At 33.5% G+C, this 25,745-nt stretch overlaps 1 protein-coding gene across 1 annotated transcript in view; it reads right to left on the bottom strand.

Annotated features, from left to right (window-relative positions):
* spel1 (DNA mismatch repair protein spel1) overlaps nt 1-25,745 on the bottom strand; it is a 156,009-nt gene that overhangs the window by 18,081 nt on the left and 112,183 nt on the right. Inside the window, exons 21-26 of the mRNA XM_089233222.1 lie at nt 22,576-22,640; nt 18,984-19,151; nt 14,781-14,872; nt 11,625-11,779; nt 7,823-7,890; nt 2,028-2,075 (exon numbers count right to left, since the gene is read on the bottom strand). Coding sequence (XP_089089348.1) covers nt 2,028-2,075; nt 7,823-7,890; nt 11,625-11,779; nt 14,781-14,872; nt 18,984-19,151; nt 22,576-22,640 — 596 coding nt within the window. The remainder of the gene's footprint in view (nt 1-2,027; nt 2,076-7,822; nt 7,891-11,624; nt 11,780-14,780; nt 14,873-18,983; nt 19,152-22,575; nt 22,641-25,745) is intronic.

Here is a 25,745-nt window from a genome sequence, read left to right as displayed (position 1 = left end):
AATGTGTCAACACACACAAAACCACTATATTTAGTATTGTTACATATGACGCATTGCTCAAAAACAGATACAATTGATTTTTGTGTGTATATACAAGGTAATTCAAATTGTTTGCCCGTAGGACTAACATTGTAACCATTAACTTTAGAGATATACTTCCAATTACAAAACGTTTTCAAATAACAATGCAGTTGCTTTAAATCACGTAATTTTTTTGAGGGATCATATAAAAAAATAAGAACCTTAACTTCATATGCAGTCCCAGTGTGCTAAAAAACCCAATTAGAAAGTTGTTGCCCCATCTCTCGTCAGTCCAACAAAAAAAAAGAAATCATGTTTCTAAGTGCAATATTTGCTGAGATATTGGAATTAAAAAAATGGAGAAAAGGTGGGGAAAGCATTTTCTGTTAGTTTATGCTGTTTTCCCTAACCTCTCTCCATTTTTTGAAATCAAATATCTCGGCAAATATTGCACTTAGAAACATGGATATTTATTACTTATTTGTTTTTATTTTTGCCTCACAAGAGACAAGACAAAAACTTCCTAATTGGGTTTTTTAGCACACGACTTTATTTTTATACAGTCATAATATAGACTATCTTTACACAGTTAATGATTTATTCTTTTATGTGTACAATCTCTCAAAAAGATTGCCATTTAACGAAACCGCATGTCATTTGAAAACGTTTTGTAATTGGAAGCAGTGTTATCCGAGAGAGAGAATACAGGGTGATTAAAAACTTTCAGGAGAGGTAGAAAACACGAAAACAAAACAGAATCACATAGAAATGTATGACAGAAACCCCAACCTGGAGAATAAACGAAGATGCAGAAATGGCAAGCCAAAAATGGGTGGAAAAACTCTTTATTTAACGATACTTTACACAAGGACAGTACATGTACACATTAAGTTTCACAACAAGTGTTCAGAGTTCTTACCATCCACAGTTATGCACGCTTCACAGCACGATGCATTGATTGTCGAACCCTTTCAAAAATACCCAGCATTTCACAAACGTTTGCAGCTGAGACATGGATTTAACTAGCCTGTATTTCTTCTTGTGGGGGACTCTGAAAGCCATGGTTTACGAGATGCCCATAGACTCTGACACCAACCTTGTCGCAAAAATCTCTGTCGCAGCTGCAAACATCTGCAAAATGCGAGGTATTTATGAAAGGGTTCAACAATCAATGCATCATCATTGTGAAGCATGCATAACTGTGGATGGTAAGCACTTTGAACACTTATTGTGAAACTTAATGTGTACACGTACTGTCCTCGTGTAAAGTTAATCGCTAAATAAAGAGTTTTTCTACCCATTATTGGCTAGTCATTTCTGCATCGTCATTTATCGGTTGGGGTTTCTGGTTATACATTTCTATGTGATTCTGTTTTGTTTTTTACACCTTCACTAAAAGTTTGTACGTTGAGTTTCGAATCACCGTTTTTAAAGAGTAATTTCATTCCTCTCCGAAATTTTAAAGAGTATTTTTGTGAAAAGGTTTTTTTTTAAATCAGTGAAACTTTGGTCTACTAAAAAAATTAACTGAATTTTAAAAGATTATTTTCACACCCCAATGAAATTTTGATGCATGAAATTGAATTTTGATGCATGAATCACGCATCTAGATGCATATTGGTGAACACTGATTGGAAGTATACTTCTACAATCAACGGTTACAGAGTTAGTCGTACAGACAAACAACTTGAACCCCCCTGTATATGTAGTGTACAATTTGAAAGTGCTTTTCTGATGGGTACAATTTTAAATTTAACGCATTGTATATTCAAACATTTTCAGCAAGATTGGTCAAAGCATATTGAGAAATCAAGGAAAAGAAGCCTCTAGGATAAGAGCTTGAATGATGAAACTGCCTGTCTTTTTTCATAAAATTGTGTGATGCATATATAAAAAGCAGTGGCATTTTTTATTCTGCGCTTGAAAATGGTTCCCCATTTTTACTGGAAATTACAGTACATTTGAGGTATAAATTTTGATTATATTTACTAAAACAGTCTTCTCACCTGAGCTAAAGATTTCTTTTCAATTTGATGCAACTGTTCTTTAGCAAACTATATCAGACAATACAAAATAAAATTAATAAACTAGAACATTAATGTCAGAAAATAATTTAAATTTTTTGCATTTAACAGATCTGATCCTTACAAAACACAAAAATTGTGACAGCTGACACTTTCACTTCCAACGTGAAGATTGAAGCCACACACTTCAAAGATTAAAAAAAACTCTGACATAGTAAATATGCTGGCAACACACACAAACCTTCCACTTCCATCATGCGAGATATTCTCACGCAGTTTTTTTTAAACAGTTTATCGAAGCAAAATAATGTTTTTAGATCATGTTGCTGATGAGGCTGCAATCAGGAATTTGCAAAATTTACATTGGTTCCAAAAATTGGTTTCAAATTCGGGAAACGTAATGGTTTATTTTCGAAAGTCTAAATGAAAATGATGAGACAATAAAATCTAAACCAAGAAAGCATTGAATATGCAAGTTTGGCATAATATCAAAATCGTGATTGGAAATGAGCAATTGGATTTCAACTGTCAGTGAAATTGAACCCCCATGAAGCCCACATGTTGTGAGAGTGAAACAAACTGGAGTGATGATTTCCATACTTGACAACGTGAATCGAACAGTTTTTGTTGCTTATTACACTTTTTTTGCAAGCTGTAGCAACATAAGCGCAAATGTTTCAATTATTCAATTTTATCCAAACTCGTGGTAGTTGTTGCAGTTTTAAGGTCAACGGATAGAAGTTAACATGTTCAGTATTTGCAGCAGCTTTAGGAATTGTAGGATCTGGTGCTCGCTGCCAATTATCCAGATCCCATTCTAGTCTAACAGCTATGTTGATTGATTAGCTTCAGTTGCTGAATATGTTACTCTAACTTCAATATCTAATGCTGCTTGTAAAGTAAGTCACGTAAAGTTCTGGAAGACTTGCGGTGGGCACTGAAAATTTCACTGCAGCCTGCATTACTGTTGACGAGCATCAGAAAATCAATGAGGAAAAACTCCAACCTAAGGACATTGCTCTGTTGACTTATGAGGCTGTGAACAAAATTGGTTATGACGGGATGAGAATGTCGTACACAAATGATGCCAAATCCGATGGGGAACAAATTTCCACAAAATCCTGAACGTCAGGTGGAAGTCTTGACATAATAGTATACAATATTTCAGAATTGGAAAACTGAATTTAAGCTATGGCATTGAGCTGTCTCATGAGATTAGCCATATATAATATGAAGTCAGTCAACGACTGGTTTGGACGAATTAATGCTCTGAAATATTTAGCTGCAAGGTTGGAATAAGAATGAGTAACAGGAAATGCCTTCAAAAGAAGGTACTTGAACTGACTCTAGTTTTGCACAGCATATTTATGAATCACGATATTTGTCGAAAAACTTGGCACTGCAAGATGCTCTAGAACAGCATTTAGGGAAAAATAATATTCTTATTTTACAAAACAATAAAGCACATTAGACTTACCATTAAAAGAAACTGGTGGAGCAAGTATTGTTTGATACACAAAATTGTTGTGGTTAGCCATTCATATTAGAGAAATCAGGGATATTTATTCATTGATGTAACTTAAGGTTTTGGTTACGAATTTACAGAAGTTCTTGCCTAATTCATGGATTATCAGCGACTCCCCAGAATAGTTTGACAGATATTTTCCCATATAAAAGAACCACTTCAAAGCATAAATAGACAATACACAAACTAATATCTCTAGCTCGGCGTGACATCCATAGGAGCTGTGATGCCACACTTTGAGAAACACTGCAGAACAGTACGTGCATTCCACTTAAAAAAAAATTCTGCGTTGACCAAAACCTACATTAATTTTTTGCTACATGCAGCAAAATAAGTTCACTGGCATCTACAATATTCTCCCATGGACGAAATCAAGTAAAATCATGCAAATAAAATTTAGAATAATATAAAAAAAATGCAATCATGTGGAAAGTGGGAGTGAGCCACCATATGAGTGGTAAGCAGTTTCCAATGATTGGCGAAGTTAAACCATTGGGTTTTCCTTATCTTTAAACTATGTTTCATACCCTTTCTTCTCTGAGCATAAAATATCAAGGTCAAATCCACTGAATGACAAATTTTGTCCATTTCTTACGAAAAAACAAAAAATGGGAGTGGACAAGCAGAGTTCAGTCGTTGTAATGGATTGAATGGTATTTACATGTCATTATACTGGATAAAAAATAACAAGGCGGAAGTAGAGAAATATTTGGGACCATTATTATAATGAGCATCGATTGTAATAATAAAAATGAGGAAGAGAAAAACTAGTTTTCTGTTGTTTATGATGTACGCTTGATCGCATAACTACATCGTAGAGAATGAAGAAAAGAAAAATAAATATAACATACTTTCTCTCCCCTTCCATTATCAGACTTTAAACAAGAGCTGACTAAACCCCCCTCCCCAGCAGTTGATTAACAGTACGGAGGGGGACATGTTATCGAGAACTTAAAATGGTATCTGTGCTTGGGGATGCTGAAATGAGAGTTTTAAGAACCTCAGATATTTCATGATTGCCAAAATAAATCAGATCAAGTTAGATGAGATATCTCAGGATCGTTACTGTAAGGGTCAATACCTCTTAAAAATAAAGCTTTTTAACAGCAAGTACATAAGACAGTGATCTCTCACTTATGTGTTGTACAAGGAGTCAGATCACTTAAGTGACCCTCTTTCCTTGTATCCAGGAAAAAAAAACATAATTTTCTCCCATAGGGTTCGGGGGGGAAAAACTCCCATGAAAATCAGCTTGAAAATAATTTTTTTCATAACGATATGCATATTTTTTCCTCCGACTTCATCTCAAAAGTGGCTGTTGTTCAGAAGTTACCTGCAATTATAAGTCTATGGGATGAGTTCAGTTCCAACAAAATGTGCCCGTTGTTTGGAGGTGACCATTAGGGGAGGTTTTACTGTATTTATTTTTATTCCAACCACAGGGTATAAAAAAAAGCTGTACATTATTATGCGACCTATAATCTGCACAAAAAAAGGCTGCTTTCAACATACAGTATAATCTACAGATTATAGGCAGGAAATTGCAGTAAGTTGAGACAGCATAATGAATATTCTTTACTTATAGCTGTATAAAAAACTAACATTAGCCTACTCATAAAATCTGTAAAGGTCTAGAGCAGGGCTTCTCAACCAGGGGTGCACTGATCCTACTTAGGAAGGTTTCGTGGCATCAGAGTGAGCTCGAATGAGGGGAAAAAATATAACTATGAAACAATTATATATTAATGCTTCTGTTTCTGATCATTGACTCAGTCATTAACAATGTGACTATTAACAATAAAGAAAGAATAATTGTTATCAGTTGACAGATATAGCCTCTTCCAACATTTATTGAAACATATCTTGATATTTCATCTGCATCTATGGTAGACATTATGAGAAGGAAAACAAACCGCTCAAAAGATTCTAATAGCTTGGTGGATAAATTATAATTTGTTGCTATGAGTTTAATGTTGTATTTTGAGTTAAAACTTTAATTCAAATTTCAGGTTTTTGTGCTTCTCAAGTGCTAAAATACAAAAAATTTAACAGAATTTTGAAAAAAATAATAATAATAAATACGAGCAGCAATGTCAAAAGTGACACAAAGAATTCTGATTGTTGATATCTAATGATTTTTCTTCAAAGTTACAGGGTAAATTTCTTTTGGTATGATAGAGACAAAAATTTCATTTATTAACAATTTTTCAGTGGGAGGCCATACAAAAATTTCAGAGAAGAAACTATTACAGCTTTCTTTTGCCCTTTTTCAAGTCATTTGAACCCAATTTGTTGAAGAACCTGGGTCATTAATGAATAAAAGTGTACTGTGGGGTTATGAATTGAGCGTTTATGTGTTCTTTTCTAAAATTTTGAGTATTTGAAGCACTATAGCAAGTCAGTGACATGGCTGGAGTATAAAAGTCAACTCAATTTTTTTTCCAGGAGCATAATGTTACAATATAACATAATAAAGGGTGTAAGAGTACCTGTTAGGGCCCATTCAAGTATTACATAAGCAGATTTTCAGCCATTTTTTACCCCCCCCCCACCCCCCGTCAACAGAACATTGACCCCCTCCCCCCCATCAGCAAAATTTCGTCAGCAGCTTATAATATTTAATATCTTCAAAAAGGGGTGGTTGATGACGTAAGCAACCTTCAACCCCCCCCCCCCCCCGTCATCAAAAGTCAGAAAATCCGAACACCCCTGCTGACGTAATACTTGAATGACCACTTATGAGCCGGCATAGAAGTTTGAAAATTGGTCGAAATTCGGTTGCGATTGACCACATTATTCACAATTGCAGCCAATCAGTAACATTATACGAGTATTATAAATAAATAATTGAACTACATTATTGTACTCACCTGGTGGTTGAGTCCTGGACCTCCATCCAAGATTCATACAATTGTAGATAATATTTTCACAGTGGATTGGCAATAGGAATGTTTCAAAAATAATTTGTGTTGTAAAAATGTTTGTGACAATTAATTACGCAAATCATAGATATTACGTCATTATTTTCATATTAAGACGGTAAGGTTCAGGTAGGACACAATCGGTCCTAAAATATCTTCAACAACCAGTTGTATAAATACCCCAGCCATCTACAGACTAAGCACTACTTCTTTCCTTCAGTTGAATTTTTTTTAAATTAATGATTAGTATTTGTTGCTAATCCTCAGCTATTGACTGATAGTCCTTTAGTTTAACATGTAACGTTCAAGTGATTATTTATTTAGCTTCTGGCTGGTCCAGATAAATGCTAAATCGAACCTTAACCAAAATGTTCTCATCTTGAGATACTGTAGGAGTTTAATCTCACAGAGAAGACCAAGTGTTCTCTCACTGAGATTGGATATAGACCTGGAAATCGGTTGGAACTGTGCATCTCATTTCCTACCTACAAGTCTGTGAGCACCTTGGCGGCAATGGAGAGGTGTCAACACATTTGTCTCTAGTGTTACAAAAAATATCGGTAGCGTAATTTGTAGAGGACCCCTCAAGTTAACAAAACCAAGAGGACAAGAAGAGATCATTCTATTGGTTGAGGACATTCTGGAAAAAGTCTGCCCCCATCCAAAAGCACCACTCTTTGAGAACTACAAGCAACGATTAAGTTTTCTGGAATCTTCTGTCTCTCAAAGTTTTGACAAGTCTGTAAAAACGATGCGATAAAGAGGAAGAGAGAGTGTTGTTGAACTTTATTCTCAATGCGATTCTTATTTATGAATAATTGTAAATAACTGTTTTTGGTAAATAAATCTGTGACATCCTGAAAATTGCTTCATCCTCTGATCATTTCAAGGACTTGTGAGACATTATCCAGAACACTAGTAGTTCTTGGACTGAAATGTTTGATTTCAACGTATCACAGGGAATTTCCAGTGCTCAATTCCAATAATCAAGAGGGATTGCACGAAGTGACCTGGAAATCATCTGAGATGTGAAGTTCATCGAGAATGTTGAAATTTGATACGATCTGAGCTTTTTGTTTTGTTGTGATTAACTATGGGCTTAACTATCAACACTTCAAGGTAGAGCTTCGGAAAATAAAAATTAAATTGATGATTGTGAAATGTAAATTGTTAGATTGTTTAACCTTGAATAAATGATCCATTGTGAAAAGAATTTTTCTCAATTAATTTTGTTGTATGCTCACATTTTTGAATTTCCAAAACTTAGCCTGGATTTGCAACAGTAGTTTGAAAGGGTACACAAATTTTAAGTTATGCATGGTTACACATACCAGTATGACATCATTTCCCAAATTGGCCATCTCTGCAACGTGAATACCAAAACTTTCTTGACAAGCACCTGTTACCATAAAAAAATAAATAAAACAGAAGTTGAAAACATGGTTGTAGTTTGTTAAGAGCTTTGAGCTGAAATATGAAAAAATTGTGCAAAAAAACTTACAGAAAATTTGCTACATAGTGTGTTGCGCTGTGTATACAACATGTGAAATTCTCCTTAAACTTATTTTCTTTTTTCAAGAATCTAAAACTTCAATAATCATTACTCTGGACTTCCAAAACATTTTGTACCAACTTTCAGGATGGTAAAGATAATCCATAGGAAACAGTGCTATGGTTTATCAGGGGTTTTGGAAATGATGTAAAAAAAGATGCCTATTGTTTAAAAAATAAACAACAAAGTTCCAGTATAAAGAGATCGGCACTTGAATTAAAAACAACACACACCACGCAGCAATAACTGATTGATATTAGTTGATGGTAGTCCATTTCAAACATAATAAATAATTGTTCTGTTATGTCTTAAGATGATCATTTCATGTTTTCTACAATATTTGTGAAGCAATGATGAAATGTAACAAATTCATCAATGTCATCTGCATATCAATATTCCACGTTTTGGATTGCAGGTTCACTGGCCTCTTCTCAGGAAATCATGGTATCAAACTGTAATTACAGTGATTCACCAAATGTTGAAGGTGGTAAAATGGAATGCATGGGGTGGATAGGTAAATGATGGGTTTGTTCAGGTGAAAATTATGATATACAGCAGAGTTTATCCAAAGTACAAGTCTCATCCTCACCCTTGCTGCTAACCCTCCGAATCCCTCATTGTATATATCTCTGGCTTCTCCTTCTACCACCCCCAGTCTGTTCTAGAGCACCCAAGTGACATGGTGGTAAGATGCTCATCTACCACTGTGAAGGTTTCTGTCACGGTCCTAGGTTCAAACTAGAGGAAGGATATAGATAAGATATTTTGCGAAACAAACTTAAGGCAACCACTGATAGACAGCACCCTCGTTTCCAACTCATCTCATTAATGGCAGTAAATTGCAATATAGCGATATAACCAGAGTTGGTATTTGGTGCAGTAGTCTGCTCTAGAACCGTCCCCAATAAGTTAAAGATGTTTTCCCTGGTTACTTTCAATATGTTTAATTAGCAAGCTATTTTGTAAAACCTATGATAAAAAAACTAGGTGAATAAAATGTGTCTAATGAAGCATAATTAATGCTTATTAATTATTGATGATTAACGATATGATTATAACTAAAATCGAGAGTTTAAACCACAGGAAAATAAGAACGGCTGGTCAGAATGACTTGAAAATTTACATGAATATTCCTGAAGCAATGGACTTTTCTTTGGCGAAGGGGAAGAAAGTACTAAAAAAATGTAAAATAGAAGGGGGAAGGGGAAGAAAGTACTAAAAAAATTTAAAATAGACGAAGTTGCACTCATCCACCACATGGGAAATTTACCAGCAGAAATGGAAATGATAGAAAAGTCAGGGCAAAGTGATAACTTAATTACAATCGCACGATTTCATAATTCATGGAAACCACAAAAATGAAGAAATTAAACAAACAACTACAACTTACACATGAAATGTTAAATGTGTTGTCCGCCATGTTTTGGATATGAGGTGGAAGCGCAAAAATGCTTGTTTAACAACAGATCAGAGTATGTCATTGTAATGATGTGGATATAGATATGGATGTTCTTTCAATTTATCAGAATTTGCAATCCAACCACTGTACATAACATTTTGAGGTACCCCCACCAAAGTCAAAAGTTGAAAGGGTTAAGGTCAGGTGAACGTGGCACTAGATGTTGTGTCATCCTGTTATTGCCAAAATGGTTCTTCAGCAGCTGCTTTGCTGGTGTTGCAATGCGCATCTTGATAAAAGTTGTGCTATCTATATACACTGATGCATATCTATGAAGCGTTAACTGTATAATTGCACTTTCAATTGGGCTGCTGTATTTCAGAAATATATGACATCCATATTTTTTATGGGCATCTTTTTTCTGCCACCTCATTCAGCGTTTTGAATGTTGTGGCCTTGTATTTGTATTTGAGACTATTTGTTGTTTCTGTTTAAGACTGGTTTGCTTCATTAGAATTCCATCTTAGACAGGTTTTACTGTATACATGCTCATAACAACTATAAATCTCAATTAAAAGTACAGCAAATGAAAACTGAAGAAACACTAATAAAGGTACAACAGAAATTTGAGAAACTGAAATTAAAAAGTAAGATACACGGCCCGTAAAAAATATGGTTGTCATCAAGTAGGAATATGTCTCTTCTTGATTGTCCCCAACACAAATAGAAACATTATATTCTTTAGAAACATGTTAATATTTGTAGGATTCACAACAACCAAGGGTAAGCTATTCTATTTACCTGTGTTAGAAAAAGCTCTGTGACACCACAACCAGGAATTGTTCCTTCCCAATCTATACTGGAGTCCACTGTTGTCAACACACTAGATTGACGACGTGTTAACAACTTGTGGTCTATGCCATCCATCCAATTGAAAATTTTAAACACACTTCAATCATATCCCCCCCATGGGCGGATATATATAGGCATGGGGAGTCATTGTTCCATTCCCCAATTTTTTTTTCATTTACCTTCAGTCAATATATGGCTCATTCAGTTTCTAAAGAATTTTTTTTTTGTTATTTTAACAGCATGTTTTGTCATTTTTAGGAAATTTTTGCAGTTTTAATGCATTTTTTCAAATTTTTAGGACATTTTTTTGAGTTTTTGTTATGGTCATTTCTCAGAGTTTTTTAGGTCAACAACATCCAGGCCTTGATCATCTTGCCCCTCCCCCAGTCATTCACCTCTATCTGACCCTATGTCGCACCAACCCAGACACCTACATTTTTCATGTGTAAAAACATACTAAAAAAATCAAGTCAGTGCACAGAGCATGATCTATGTAGACAAACAGGAGCCTACTTACTCTAGACCAAGACAAACTAAGGCACAGAAAAGGGGAAGAATGACTTTAGAGAACACAATGAGCATGTGAAATTATAAGTCTACACGTTTGTTTCAAAAAAAAAAATTAGAACACCTCAGAAATTTTCAAAAGTAGCTCAGGAAATTTTCAAGTCTGAAAGTCCAAATCAAAAGTGTGGTTGTATAATTTGCATTTTTATTTTGTAAGAGGTTCTCCTTGAGCATATCTGTAACAAAAAATTTACATACAGTAGATTGAATGCATCATAATATATGCCAAATTACTTTTTCCCTCCTTGTTTCGAAAAATTAGAATACCACAAAAAATGTTTAAAAAACAATAGAACATCTGACTTAACTCATTACAGTCCAGAGATTTTTGGTCCCAAATGTCAGATTGTAAAAAAGCCTGGAACATGGCATAACAACATGAAAAGTATGGATACTATTATAAACTCTGTCCATGAAAGCCTGTGGCTCCTCTTCAACTTTTGGCATTTTAAGATGCAGTCAATCTACTTTATGCAAATTTTTTGCCACCGATATGCTCCAGAAGAACCTCTTAGACGATGAAAATGCAAATTATACAACTGCACTGTTGGTTTAGGGTTTCCGACTTGAGAGTTTTATGAACTGCTCTTGTATTTTCTAGTAATTTCTAGGGTGTTCTAATTGTTTGAAATACAAACACGCATTTACATTTAATAAATTTCCAACAAGCTTGAAAATGCAGTGATAAAAAAAAGAAATAATGCACATTTTGCAAATTCGAACTCATATATATTATGCAAAAAATAATAATTAAAATTTATACCTGGCTTCACTTTGTACAAAAAAGTTATATTATCTTCAGATGTGACAGCAGTAACATGAAGGTTATTCATTGAAGATATATTGTCTGCCAAACAAGCCAACTCATGGAAATGGGTAGTGAAAAGACAGTATGATTTCAAATCCACGGCTATGTGCCTTTTAGGGAAGAGGAAAACAGTTCTAACATAAAGAATATGAAAGGAAACATATTTTTCTGAATACGCTGCGGTGAACTCAGAAAGAAAAGTGATCTGGTGTCCGCCGGGACTCGAACCCAGGCTCTCTTGTAAACCATCAAGCATGCTACCACTGGAGACACAACCCCATCTTCCTTATTTCATGCACGGTGAAGCACTGAAGTAGAGGCATTGGTAGCCTCTCTTGACATTGCAAAAGGGCCTGGGTTAGAGTTCCAACGGAGACCAGATGTGACTTTTCTTTCAGAGTTTACCTCAGCATACTATCCAGAAAAATATATGTTTCCTTGATATATTGCGCTGAGAAAAAAAAGCTGTCAATGAATAAAAAAGTTTCATCAATACGCAGTAGAATCCTATTGAATTCCTGAGAATTATTATTTAAAATTTCTAGGGAAAATAATACAATATCCTGCGTTGTGGTTTCCTCTAACACACTTATGATGTGTGAGGAGCATTGTCGTATGATGAGCTTCAATTGTGGTTGAAATTTTTTCAATGCCAAATAATGGTGAAAACGTGATGGTTGACAAACCATATTACTGTCATTGTCTTCTGTGTTTATGTTTATACAGTAAGACTTCTCAAATCCAGACTCCTCTAGACTTACGTGATTCCGGACTAGGGAATCTTCTCAATTATGAATCAACTTTTTGTTTAATTCCCAAGTTTTCATACATTATATTTCCTTTTTGGAGTTTTGAAATTTTTTTTCAAATTTCTAACAAAATACTGGGTAAATCATTCTGAAATTTTTGTCACATAAACCCTATGCTAGTACTCATAATTTTCAGTGAAAATTTAGTCATTAGTGCATTTAGGGGACAGACAAAAAAAAAAAATTTAAAAAAAAGGTTTTTGATCAACTTTTGTATGATAAATATTTGCAAATGATTTGTAACTTTCACAAAATATTTTAATAGTTTTGTACAATATTTGTGAGCATTTTCATGAGAATAGCACCTACATTCAAAAGGATATAAATGTTTTCCATAAAAATTCCAATTTCCAATGAGATGCGAGTACTTCTAGTAAATTATCTTTAATTGCACATGCAACAGGAAATATCTATTTTATTTTTTCATGATTTAGTTGCTAGATACATAATGCAACTTATATAAAAATGCCAGTTGAATGTCATGAAAATTCAGAAAGATATATGCGATACCATGAGCTGTAATTTGTTACTGGACGATAAGGGGTTTTCCACAAATTGGTATTTTGATTATTACGTTCAGTTTCTACATTTTGACATCATACACGTGTGTTATGTTCAAGCGTTTCTCTTATATAGCATCAGACACATGTCTTTGCACATTTGCATAAAGCTGTAGGTTTTTTTTGAAATAATTAAATAACATAAAATAATTTAAATACCAATTTGTGGAAAATCCTTTATCATCCAGGTATTCTTGCCAGTAACTTAAGCTACAGCTCACAATATTGCACATATTTTTCTGAATTTTCACCACATTGAACTGGAACTTTTATATAAGTTGCACTATATATCTACTTTACCGCACACCAATTCCAGTCATATATCGCCATATGGCAATTTCCAACTAGTGGAGTTGGGTGGGAAATGAAGATGCCATCTATCGGTGGTTGAACCAGGCTCGATAGGTAAAGAACTTTCTCTGAGGTTCTTTTAGCTGGATTCAAACCCATGGACCTAGACGGCTACCTTTACAGTGGAAGACGAGCTTGCACTATATATCTGGCAACCAAATTATGAAAATGTTCATATATATCCCTTAAATAATAAATTGTCACATTCTAAATTCTTACACAGGATGTTTCATATATAGTGGCAGATCTTCTGTAAATTTCATAAAAATTGGTTGAAAACTCCATGTTAAAAGCAAAAAACATGAGATGAAAATTTTAATTTTTATAGAAAACATTTATATTTTCTTGAATATACATGAGTGCTATTGTCACGAAAATTCACACAAGTATTGGACAAAATAAGCATAATGTGTTATGAAAGTTATAAATTATTTCTAGTTTTTTATCATACAGAATTGATAAAAAAACCTTTTCTTCTTTAATTTTTTGTCAGTCTCCTAATAGCACTCACGACTAAATTTTCACTGGAAATTGTGAATACAAAAATAGGGTTCACGACACCAAAACTTTAGAACGATTTACCCAGTATTTTTTTAGAAGTTCAAGAAAATGTTTAAACTCTAAAAAGGACACACTTTTCGCAATATAGTGCATTTAAAGCAGTAATGTATGTACCTCTTTGAGCACTTCAATTAACATTTTCCTTTGGAAAAAATTAATAAAGCAATATATGGAGGGTTCAGAAGGCAATCAGTGTAAGTCATCCTTATCCCCATTTTATTTTGGGCTGTGAGAATAAATAAACAATAAAACTATTTCACATTCTTCACCTACAGATGGTTTTGTAAAACGGTATGAAAGGTTTTGCAAGAATTTCAACAATCTCCTTTATCTGCCTATATGTCCAAAATGTCTGTTGTGAATCAGCTATTTCACACAGTAACAATGATTTCTTCAATGACTGATGAAAGGGGAAGAGGAACCAAAATAAAAGTCATTCTCCTTTGTAAAATTTTCTCTCTGAAATTACTCGTACAATCTGAGAATGGTGATTCAATGTGAACAATCCTTTTCTAGGACTAAAGAAATTGCTATCTTTGCTTAAATCTATGTAAAAAGTTACAGTGCAAAATCTCCCAATAGTCTGCCCTGACATCTTGCTGTCTTCAAGATTTTACTGACATACAGCTAATGCTCACAGCAGCAAACTACCCAGTTTTTATGATTAAAAAGCGTTGGAGTTTTCCAATTTATCATTTTTTGTGTGTCAAGCTTCTTTCTTGAGTTTCAAAACTTTCTTAGTGCTCCTTGTATTTATGACTATATCAACAGTAAGAACACGTGAAAATTACTTTTTTTAGAAGAAGAAACACATGGAGAAAGAAACTCACTTTGAGATACTCCATGATAATCTGAAACCATCATCAGTTGATGTTCCTCTTCCCAATTCATCAACAATGATAAGTGAATCAGCTGTTGCTGTCTAAAATAAAAAGCAGAATAGAAGTTTTTTTTTTCATATATCTTCATGAAAGAGAGGGGTTTATAAAATAAATTTTCATACCTATCAGAGCAGTTACCAAGTTACGTACAGAGTGCATCAAAAGTACATAAAAGCTTTGAATATTCATAAAAATCAAACAACCTATGATTCAATATGATTCTCCATAATGATAGTGTATGTGCATAATCAGTGATATTAAGGAAAAATTTCTTCTAGTCAACATACTGTATTTTAATGTGTATAAGGAGCTCTCGTGTGTGTAAGAAACCTCCTGATTTTTTGAAATGAAAATTTAGAAGAAAGTTTTTATCACAAAAATATTTTTTATTTTATACCATAAAAAGAAAGATATTTTTTATTTATCATAGAAACTATTAAATTACTCATCATTCTCATCTGATACATCACAATCAGCTACATCACTAGTTTATTATCATCAGAGTATTCATAGTAAATTGCAATGAATTGAGTAATTTGTTAATGTCTATAATGCTATCATAATAGTACATAGAGGAAGTGCGAAGGGTTACAATGGGAAGGAAGGATCAGAGTCACGTGACTTGAGTCAAAAGACTGATCAGGGATCGCATGGCAATCTCCACATGCTATCTTATTTTTGATTAAAACGGTCAACGCTTGAGCAGTTTTCGGATGTTCCGGACAGTTTAGAAAAGGAGGACCAGTATCCTTTCACAATTGAGTACTTTTTTGCTTATTTTCTTTCTTATAAATTAATAATTAGAATATTAAATTGACTATTCAACAGACTTAGTCTCAGTTTTTAACGATTCCATTTTGAATTTAATTTAATTAAAGTTCCCAGCTTTGGTAAAGTTCAAATATCATGAGTCATTATTACATGTTTTAATATAATTTTTGGTAATAAATGATTGAAGTAATGAGTTTTATGAAGTTTTAACCAAAATATGTCTCCACAAGATTTGACGAGCTAGTGAGTTCATTCCAGTTTCGCACAACTTGAAGAAAAAAAGCTTTTCAGAATGAGGAATTTATGACAAATATTTTATTTAAAAAGAATGTAATGATAACTCGCTCCCCAACACAATGGCAGTTTTGCATAATACATAACTACCTCTAAAAATAGTAGTATATACCCTGTTCACTCCTGAGCCAAAACTATAACAAAAAAAAATTTTTTTTGATTGATTTGTGTTTGTTATATATCAAAATGTCCTTAACCGACCGGCGGTTCTGCACGTATATTTAGGTGAAGTTTTCGATTTCCAAACAGTCTTGGCCGTAAATGTACTGCTTTGCTTTTCCTCCCATAAAGAATCGCTAAGCTGGCTTAGCATATGCCCCTCTCCTTTATCCACGAAATGACAATTGTACTCGCAACAGCGCTGGGCATTAGAAAACGACAAAATGGCTTCTGCCCCAGGGCAATCATTTCAACTTTTTCCGGGGAGGGGGGGCAAAGCACATGTACTCAATGTATGTATATATATATACCATTTTTAGTGTATTTTCAAAGGCTGGGGGGGGGGGCCTGCCCCCTAAATGACGGGCCTGCTTCTGCCCTTCGTGGAGGACACTTTTCAATTAATTTAGCAGATCTAGACATTCGACAAGCACCTCATGAATAGTCAGTTCAAAGAAACTTTAACTCTTTTGATGATGAAAAGGAATTTTCAGAATGTATAACGGCAGCTGTGCTCTTTAGTAACAAATGCCCCACCTAAAAGGCTTGTTTTTAGCTTATAATAGAAATTCTTATCGCTCAATTGTACAAGATATACTGGCATTCACTTTTCTTTTGGCGTGATAGAGATAAGATTTGCCTCCCTCTGAATTGTGACATCCTGGTTTTTCAGTGATTTTAATTTTTTATCAGTACAGAGGCAAAATTTTTGAATTTTATTTCTTATTTATTCATCTTTACCATTTATCCCTTATTACCTTTGTTCACAATAATTAAATTTTTTCCTCAATAATTAAATTGTTTTTCCAAAAATTTAACGAGTATAAAAAAAATAATTTCTCTCTTTCTTTATCTTCTTCACACTTATTTCAATTTAATTTAATTTTTATGGCAAAATATGCGTAGTGCATACATCTCGTAGTGCATACATTCTTTGTTAAGTTGTTGAAATAAAGTGATATTTCTGCATGATTTCTTCCATATTTATCAAACTTACCAACTCTATTTGGGAACTATTCATAATTGCCGGTAAAAGTGATAAATGCAATGAAATTTATCAAACTTACTAAAACTATTGGTAATTATGCATAATTACCAATGGTTATGCTTAATTACTGATTTATCACATTTACCGTAACATATACATTATATATTTGTTGTATACAGTATTTTGTTTCCTGTGTGTGCGAACATATTTAGAAAGCTTTAACTGCAAAAAAAATTTTATTTCATGAAACTTATTTTTTCCATATTCACTTCTTTCAAATATTCATGAGAATTACATTTTAAAAACTCAAGTCTTAAGAAATTATTAGGAACTGTCCCTAATGGAAAATAAAAAAATGTTTTCTTTTTTCAATATTTGTTTATATTATAGAGAACTGATTTTTTTTTCTCAAATCTGATACGCCCTAAATATTTTACAAAAGAATGAATGAAAGTTTTCATCAAATTTCATTACTGCAACATCCTAGCGTAAACACAAAATCACCAAGTTCTGCAAAAATGAGCCAAATATAATAGCGCAGAACCCGTTTTTTCCCTGACAATACTGTGTAGCTTTTCTTAAGTTCGACAAATTTTATGAATAGCCTGCGTCATCTATATATATCTTTAGTCTATGAATGCTATCTATGTATAAGGAAATCCTCCTCCTATTTTTGGCAAAAAGGGTTCTTTATACATGTTAAAATTTGGTACACTTTTCATCGCTATATTAGACTTCCCAAAGTCCAATGTAGCGATGTCTGTTTGATCTGAAATTATACCAAACAAAAAAGCATTAGTAAAAAGCATCTGAAATTGTACCAAACAAAAAAGCATTATACAGTAATCTCTCACATATACATCCTCTCATTTATATGTTTCTTCTATACCTTTCATTATACGATGATTTTCTGCACTCCTGGACAAAGATATAGGAGAATAATGATATTTCTCATTCATTTATATGACTTTTTCATTTATGCAACTTATTTTCCAACATACATACTTCTCAGTTACGAGACAGGAAAAAAAATCAATTTTTTGCTATTTCTAAAGAGTCTAAAATTATCATCTGTGAAAAAGCTATTATTGCTAACTAATTTTTTATATTTGTGAGCAAAATCATATTCATTCTCTTCTTTTCTAAGACGACATCACTGTATATGAGTTACTGGATATAGATCCAGGGTGGGGTTCACTTTGGAGGTTCTTTAGCACTCAACTACTACTAAACCAGACATGCACCTCGTCCATATTCCTCTGCGGAACTTCTAACAAATTGGTACATGATGGAATGTGTGTGTACGTATAGCGAACCTTCAGTGAAGTTTGTTTCTGTGTAATGCTTGTTATGTGTAGTGCTGCCATCTGCAATCAATTTTTTCAACTATGAGTAATTTCTCATTTCATAGTGATTGAAGTGTAATGAATGAATAATTATACCATTGTAGGCCTGTTGCTCTCTGCGATGATACTTTTTAATGTTGAGATTGGCTTTCAAATTCAGGATCTAGAAATTTCAACTAAAGGGTTTAGTGAATTAATGTGATGAGAGAATGTTGATAAGCATAAGAAGTTGCATTCAATAGCAAATTATTTGAAAATTTGGCACATTTTTGTTTTTGCTAGAGACCGCATTTCAAGTTCACCTGGAAAGGGTTAAGAATCAAAGTATATAAAATTAACTTTACATCTTAACTTTGTTATTTTAAAATTAAAAAAAAAGCATTCTTACCTATGAGAACAATTTAAAGAAACATTAAAACATATCTCCCTTCTTGGAGGGGAAAATACGTAAAAATTGATTCATTAATTTATCATATAACATATTTTTTCGATGATTATATAGATCAGTGGTAACTTTTCATCTCTCCCCAGTGCAACATTTTTTCAATAAATATTAGGGGAATAAAACAAAATTGAAAATAATTTGAAACATACATTAAGGATGTTTTTCATTTCAAGCATCTCAGCCATAAATGTGGATACCCCTTTCAATGGTCTGTCACTGGCTCCAATTCTTGTTAGTATAGAATCAACAATAGATATTTCAGCACTTTCGCATGCAACAAAACTTCCTATTTGTGCCATGATAACATTGAGAGCAACCTAGAATGATATGAAAGTAATACTTCAAAAATAAAATATCAAACGAAATAAAAATTTAAAAGACAAAAATACCAAATTCTGTGTATTAATTTTGCTGTACTCTTTTATTTGTTTGAGCTATTTCATGCACTTGGCAGCAAAGTGATTAATCTATGTGCATATATAATGGATATAATGGTTTGTTTCATAAATTTTCTGCAGCCTAGAGCCAATTCAACAAAGGTATTGACATTTGTGCTACAGACTGAATCAGAACTCAGGATCTCCGCACAAACTATTACCCTGCTAGATGACCTTCTATAATCAATGAACTGCACATGTATTTCCGGTATTATGTTTAAGGAGCCTATTGTTAGTTCTAAGAAAAATAAGTATCAAAAAAGGAGGTTGGCTATCAAATAGATGTAGGAGTCTATTGATGTTTTACTATGCAGTAGGACCCTGATTATATATTCGAGCTAATGTGAACCAAACATACCTTGGATAGTCCAGACCTTACAGAACTATGACATTAAACGAAATAAATAAAGCCATAAATGGTGGAAGTAGCAATAAGACCACATTGCCAAGTTACTGAAAACTGTCTATTCAAAAAGAAAATGTGTAGGGTGTCAGTTTTACTTTAAAAAAAAGACCATATAGCAAAAAATATTTCCTTACATAGAGACCATGGGGAAATTTGATGAAGTTTGCAATAAAAAGAACTCATCAAAAGAAGTTCATCAAATAAGAACTTTTCTTATTTGATGAAATAATTGTGCAAGGTTGTTTTTTCTTTAGAACCTTTGTACTTTGTCATTAATTTTGTCCTTAATTTATGAACTGGACCTGCTAAGTCTCTCCCAACTTGAAACTACAGTCATTTCTCTACAAGGTAAATATCTGTTCATATCAAAGTTTTCATGTGGTTCCAGAACTTCTGTCTTATAAGGTGGCTTGATGATTCGAACTGATGACAACTCAAAGTTTTTGTTGGCTACAGTCCGGTTTAGTGAAAAAACCAAAAAAAAACGTTTTTTTGGTTTAAATAGCACTGTTTTCTGAAACAATTGTTTAAAAAACAATAAAATTTCTGAAAAATTATTCAAACTTTTAAAATAATTAAAATAAAATATTTATTAATGTAATTAACACTATTTCCATATTGATTAATCTACAGGGTGATTCAAAAATAATCATTAGGTTTTAAAAAAATATATAACTTGAAACATATTTTTTTCTAAACAAAACAAACTTTGTGATGCAGGAACAGTACAATACAACATGACCATAGAGTGTAGTATTAACCTATGAAACAATTTTGTAAATTTCCCTAATCCGTATTATAAATGGCACATTGGAAACATTAAAACACACTGTAAATTCCACAACTTTTTCTAGGAAAGACTTTTCCATGATTCTGATAGTTTTCTATTATAAATTGGACTGTTTAATAGTAAATGTAGCATGAAGAAGAAAAGGTTGAATTTTTATTTCCACACACATTCAATATTCAAAAAGTGTTTTGGAATATGTGGCATCTTCATCGTTTGTTTCAGTGCAACACGCGTACTGAAGCACAGTTTCCATCCCAAAAAGCAGATGAGCCTTTCAGGTATCCTGATTTTTTCCTGTTCTGGATTTTTTTGATACATAGGGTGATAATAACTAAAGTTCTGATTTGAAAACACTGTAAGCCTATGGAGCCATCAGTGTAGATTCAATGGCTCCAGTTGGGATGTTATCAATTATGTCAGCAATCGTATTTCTCCCAAGTATGGGGATAGTGTAATTTTTTGTAAAATTTTTTATTTTGGAACAGAAGTCTTTTAGCGTTAGTAGAGAAGGAATTTCTACTTTATCGAGTAGACAGCTGTCAAAATGGTTTATAAAAGAGGGTTTGTGTCTCATATAGGGTCGGTTGCACCAAGTACCATTTCTTTCAAGAATGTATACATGGTCTTAAAAGTTTCTCCTTGTAGATACCATCTTAGAGGTGGCAGCTTGAGAGCAGTTTTGGGGGCAATCGAAGGGGAGCTGGGTAGAGCTCTTGTGATCAGAATGCATGCTAATCTTTGCACTTTCTGTAGGACAGTCTCATAAGAGGTCTTTACTAATGCCTGATGCCATACCACACATCCATAGCTCAGCATTGCGTATGCAATAGCGGCGTAAATCCACTGGATGGTTTTAAGGTTTAAACTCCAGGTTTTACCAATAATTCTTTCACATAGCATAAGTATATAAGTGGCCCGTTTAGCTCTTTCTTGAATATGGAATTTCCAATAGAGTTCACAATTCGTGTCAGCCACCTTGCACCTTTTTCATTCACAAGCGATTTCCGCCCACTATTCAGCTTTTCGCTCGAAGTTCTTTAGGTTAGCTGCCATTCTTTGAAGACTTGAGACACTGTTGTACAAGAAAAGCCAAGAAGTTTAGCGGCTTTGAAGATACTGGAATCGACCCTTCTGGCACCCACAATCATGCCGCATTCAAAGTCCCTCAAAATCTCTTGTTTTCCCCATGAACAGGTGAATTGGAACATTAACTGGTGCTTATGACCAGGAGAAAGCTTTTTAGCAGCAAATCCGGTTTATTACATCAGCGTTTGTACTGCAAGGATGAGTCGAAGCTTGAGTGAGGCACGAGTTGAGTGAAGCTTGAGTTGGCCACTGGGTGTATATTAGAACAAAACTTATGTTGATCAAATCAATTAATATAAGTTCAAATGTCGGCTTCACTATTTTCTACAAGTGAATGCTCAAACAGAATAACTCACAAGTGAGCATGTAAAAGTATAAAAACACTTCATATAAAAATTGCACATTTAATTTTATTAATCAAATATAATTTTAATATGTACTAGGCTACTTATATTCAGATATAATAAAGAATATAAGCATATACATAATTATGTCAGATAATTGTCAACTAGAGAATGAAGAAATTAAATTTTCCCCATTTGATCAGAAAAATCTGGGTACCCTGGTTGAAAGGGGCAAAAAAAAAAAGGTTTGCCAACCAAAAACATGTAATCAGGAGACACCAAAAAAAAGGCCCTGGATGAGTAGAGATTTTTTTTTAAGCCACCCCCGATATATTGTATAACAGACTTCGACAAATTAGAGGGACAATGGTGAATAAAAATATCTCGACACTTAAAACCATTCAATATGTTATTACTTAATTGTAAATAGATGACAACACAAAATTTTTGGAATTCATGTCAATGTACTTACCAGCATGGAAAAGGGTCACTAAGTCAGAGAATAAGTCATTTAAGTTTAAAATATATATATTGGAACATTTTAATCAAAAAAAATTTAATAAACAAATATCCTTAGCTCCTAAGAAATTTTGGCAGCACCTAAATTTTTTTTTTATTCGTCAAGCTCAAGTTATGTTGTATAATGATACAAATTTAGAAACAAATCAACTTACATACCGATCGAATAAATGTAGATTTTCCCCCCATATTTGGTCCAGTTATCACATGAAATATGTGATGACCTAAAAAAAAAATTTTGTTTAAATTTGCAACATAATATATAAACTGATAAAAAAAATATATTTCTTTACAAAATTTATGAAATGCATATACATTTATACATAGTTTATGTTCCAGATAGATTCATGTCTATATATATACAGTTGAACCCTGATTTAATGCCACCATTTATTTCACAGAGTTCTGGCATTATAATGAGTTTGGTGTAAAATCAGATCATGGTTTAACACTTGTAAAGCCTAGAAATGGACAATTTTTTCAATGAAAACTTCTGGAACTAAGCAGGTTTGGCACAATATCGGGAGGGGGGAACCATAACAGGGTTTGACTGTATATACATTTGTAATTTCAGAACATTTCTGTTGTAAAAAGAACACTTCTATTATACAAAAAAATGTCGAACCTCACTATAGTGAACCCAGGATATAGCAAACTCTCGGTTATAATGAACTTTTCAGTGGTCCCAACTAAACAGCTATTTAAAATTTTTTATTTTGAGCGCTTATAGTGAACTGCTGAGAAAATGAGTCATAGTGAACTGAAATGTCCCTTACTCAGATTTTTCCCAGTTTTTTAAATGTAAGCTTACACATATTAGGATCCAGAAAGAAAGCATTCTTTGACTTCCATGCCATATATCCCACTTTTTAATCCTCCCATCATTCCTAGGAATCCACTGGTCAACTACAAGTCCCCACTCTTTTCAAACCACCCCTTGATAAATTGGAACAATAGTGGAACAGATCTAGAGGCATCTGATGTCCCCCTCCTTTCTATCTTCTGCCGCTGTCTTCATATCTATATGATCGCTTCAGACTAAACAGACATTTTGCCATCTCAGCAGTACCTTCGAAAAAAAATTCGGTGTAAAAATGTTGAATTCTGTAAAGAGGAAAGCATTTTTAATTGATGATAAAATAAAAATAATTGAATGTGTTGAAGTGGAACCAATCAATCGACAATATTCAAGGAATTTTTCTTATTGTAATCTAGTTTTCAACATTAAGAAAAAACACAGAGTGATCATCGCTGCTCATGAAAAAAATCTGGCTGGAGCAAAGAAGCTATATCGCTCTAAAGTGAAAGTGGCTGCAAAAATTCTGAATTTTTTTCTTATACGGAAAATGTGGACAAAAAGCTTTGAACTCTTCCCTAATCGTCGATAAGAAAATTGATGAGCTTTACTTAAAATCGAAATGTATTCAAGAAAAAATAATAAACTTTTTCCATAGGATGTAAAAATAAAAGCAATACTACAATCAATTTTTCTACATATCAATTTTTCCTTTCTAATATTTGAATAACTTAGTGATTAATAATTTATTAGTAGATTGTGTGCTATCACAGTGAATGTTTCCAACAAAACCACCATCAAATGTTAAAAAATATCAATGTTTAAACAAATTTGGATATAGTGAACCTTGGGTCATAGTGAACTTTTTATTGGGTCCGCAGATGGTTCACTATAATGGGGTTAAACTGTATATCATTTTTGCTTTGACTTTGAGGTCCAATTTTTTGAGGTACAATATTATCTCTCTATCAAATCTCCAATAGCCAGCTCATCATATGTTGGACGTAGTGTGACTGGAATTTTTTTTTAAAACCTTAACATTTTATATTACAATAGAACCTTGATCTCCCAACCTTTGAAAGATACAGTTCAATAGAAGCATGTTTGAAACATTCAATGCCTTTATCCCATCAGTTTTCAAATATGAACAGCAGTATGTTCATTCATTTGGTCATTTTTGTCGCACCACTGTCATTTTTTGCACACGAGGGCTAATTAGACCGGCAACTACAATTTATTGCCGATTCTGAACGGCAGCCTTCTTTTTTACACTCATCGAGAGGTTGGTGCACTAACCCCTCGGTGTGGGACTCCATGCGCTAGCAATCTTTTTCTATGGTCATGTCGCCATTTCTGTTGTACCGCTGTGTCAGGAAGCTTTCTGAAAAGGACGAATTGGGTATCGAACTTGTGACACCTCTAATCATGCTTTGGTATTTGAGCTGAGTATCTTGTTGACCTGGGCTACTACGCCCACAGCAGTATGTCAAGTAGGGATTGTCAATCATGGAGTGGTAAGGTCCTCAACATTATTCAAGTAGAAGATAAGGAAGTTCTAAAACTTCTGAAAAATGTATCTGCTTACAAAAACCAAGACTATATATGATATTTATTAGGTCCTTAACCCTTTAAATGTTCAATCATCTATGAGCAATGAACACGAAATTGTAACAATTAAATTTTTAATAAAACAAATGTGACTTGTTTAAAAATTTTAAAAATTAGATACTGTGATTCACACTGAGAAATAATAATCCTTCAACACTTAGAACTAATTTTTCCTTAACTAAAAATATAATGAGACTGAAAAATACAGATGAAATTTTTTGTGCAGTTAAAATTTTAAGGAATGTGCTAATGAACTGTTGTTGTCGGTTGGACAGATTTACAGAAGTAGTGCTGCTATCGTCCCACAGAATCAGAAACTTGCTAAAGTAATCCCCATTTTTAAAAATGATAGTAGAGAGACAATCTTAAACTATCATCCGGTGAGTTTCAATAGCTCTCTTGAAAACACTGGAAATTATTATTAAATGGCAACTGGTGAAATTGATGGAGGATAGTAAGATATTGGCAGGAAACCAGAGCAGGTTCAGGAAGGAAAAGTAGTGAATAACAAATCTCCTTTGCTTCTATGATCTGAAAAAGGCTTTGGAAAATAAGACAAATATATCTGGATTTCCAAAAGGCATTCAATGAATTGTCTTTGGTCCCATACTTTTCTCACTTTTTATTGATAGACTCAATCAGGGTATTGGTGGGATTGTCAGAAAATTCACAATTTACATGAAGCTAATGGGTGCAGTTGGGAATCCAAGAGATACAGATCTTTTACAGACCAACTTGAATATGATTGCAGCATGAGAAAATGAATGGAGCATGTCTTTCAATGTTGAGAAATGCTTGATTGCTCACTTTGGTTCAAACAAACCATGTTTCACTCACAAGTTGTATAATAAAATTATTCCAGATGCAACCAATCTCACAGATTTGGGAATTCTCACTGATGAGCAGCTTAGATTTTATGAGCATT

This window comes from Pholcus phalangioides, unplaced genomic scaffold (genome assembly GCF_987345545.1).
Source record: "Pholcus phalangioides strain wild (caught in Gottingen) unplaced genomic scaffold, Ppha-v1.0 ptg000007l_1, whole genome shotgun sequence".
Classification (NCBI taxonomy): domain Eukaryota; kingdom Metazoa; phylum Arthropoda; class Arachnida; order Araneae; family Pholcidae; genus Pholcus; species Pholcus phalangioides.
This window is presented reverse-complemented; position numbering and strand designations above follow the sequence as displayed.